This window comes from Geospiza fortis, unplaced genomic scaffold, assembly GCF_000277835.1.
Source record: "Geospiza fortis unplaced genomic scaffold, GeoFor_1.0 scaffold102, whole genome shotgun sequence".
Taxonomy (NCBI): Eukaryota; Metazoa; Chordata; class Aves; order Passeriformes; family Thraupidae; genus Geospiza; species Geospiza fortis.
In genome coordinates, this window is record NW_005054373.1 from 2,200,467 (window position 1) to 2,201,530 (window position 1,064).

A 1,064-nucleotide genomic window follows, 5' to 3' on the forward strand; every position below is an offset into this window, starting at 1 on the left:
GGCGCCACGCTGCCCAGCCGGGGTGAAACCACAGCCAAGGTGGCCGTGGCAGGGGGGGGCAGCTCCCCTGTGCCCATCCCCCTGTCCCCTGTGCCCCCTTACCTGTGCTGAAGCATGACGAGGGCCCCGGGAACCAGGGCAGGAGCAGCAGGAAGAGCAGGTACACCAGGGACAGCACATTGTAGCGGAAAAGGCAGGCTGGGGACAGAGGGACAGCGTTAGTGACAGGGATGGGGCACAGGGAGGGCTCACAGCTGCACACCCCCCCACACCGTGGGGATCCCCAAAAGAGAGGCACCCCCAAATGCCAGGTGGTGCTGGGGTCCAGGTAAGACAAGGAGGGGAAGCCCCAAAATTGCCATCAGAAAGAGGGACACAGGCAGGACCTCAGGCTGTGCCACTCTGGGTGACAAGAAGAGGGGACACCCAGACACATGGGGTGACAGGGGAAGAAGAGCCATGACAAAAATCTGCAGCGTTTCCACATCGTTCCCAGCGAACCAGGCTGAGCGGGGCAGGGACCCCCATGGCCAGGCTGGGACCTCAGCCGTGACCCCTGCAGGGCTGGCACAGCACCTGTCCCCTGCCCTGCTCTGGGTGTGCCGCCAGCCCAGCACCTTCCCCCTCACTTATTTTTAGCCCTAAATTACAGCTTGTTTGCAGGCACAAACTACCGGAGCAGCCGGGCCGAGCCAGCGCCCTGCAGGGACAGGGACAGAGATGGGGACAGAGATGGGGACAGGGACGTGGGAAGGCACCTGCCACCCCAGCTGGGGACTCAGCGTTGCTGTCATCACAGTGACAGACACCAGCACATGCACGGGCAGGGGCTGAGAGCACCCAGGGCAGCCCCGAGGCTGCGGGGATGGGCAGCACCAGTGGGACACCCTGGGATCAGTGCCTGGGGACGGACCTGGCACACTCCTGGGACACCCCGGGATCAGTGCCTGGGGACAGGGCACCGGCCTGGGACACCCCTGGGACACCCTGGGATCAGTGCCTGGGGACAGGGCACCGGCCTGGGACACCCCGGGATCAATGCCCAGCCAGGGCCTGGGCAGTGA

The 1,064-nt window shown here is 65.2% G+C and overlaps 1 protein-coding gene across 1 annotated transcript in view; it reads right to left on the reverse strand.

Moving 5' to 3' along the window:
• The window catches only part of PIEZO1 (piezo type mechanosensitive ion channel component 1), a 23,066-nt gene that overhangs the window by 19,356 nt on the left and 2,646 nt on the right, over positions 1–1,064 (reverse strand). Inside the window, exon 2 of the mRNA XM_031060123.1 lies at positions 103–198. Coding sequence (XP_030915983.1) covers positions 103–198 — 96 coding nt within the window. The remainder of the gene's footprint in view (positions 1–102; positions 199–1,064) is intronic.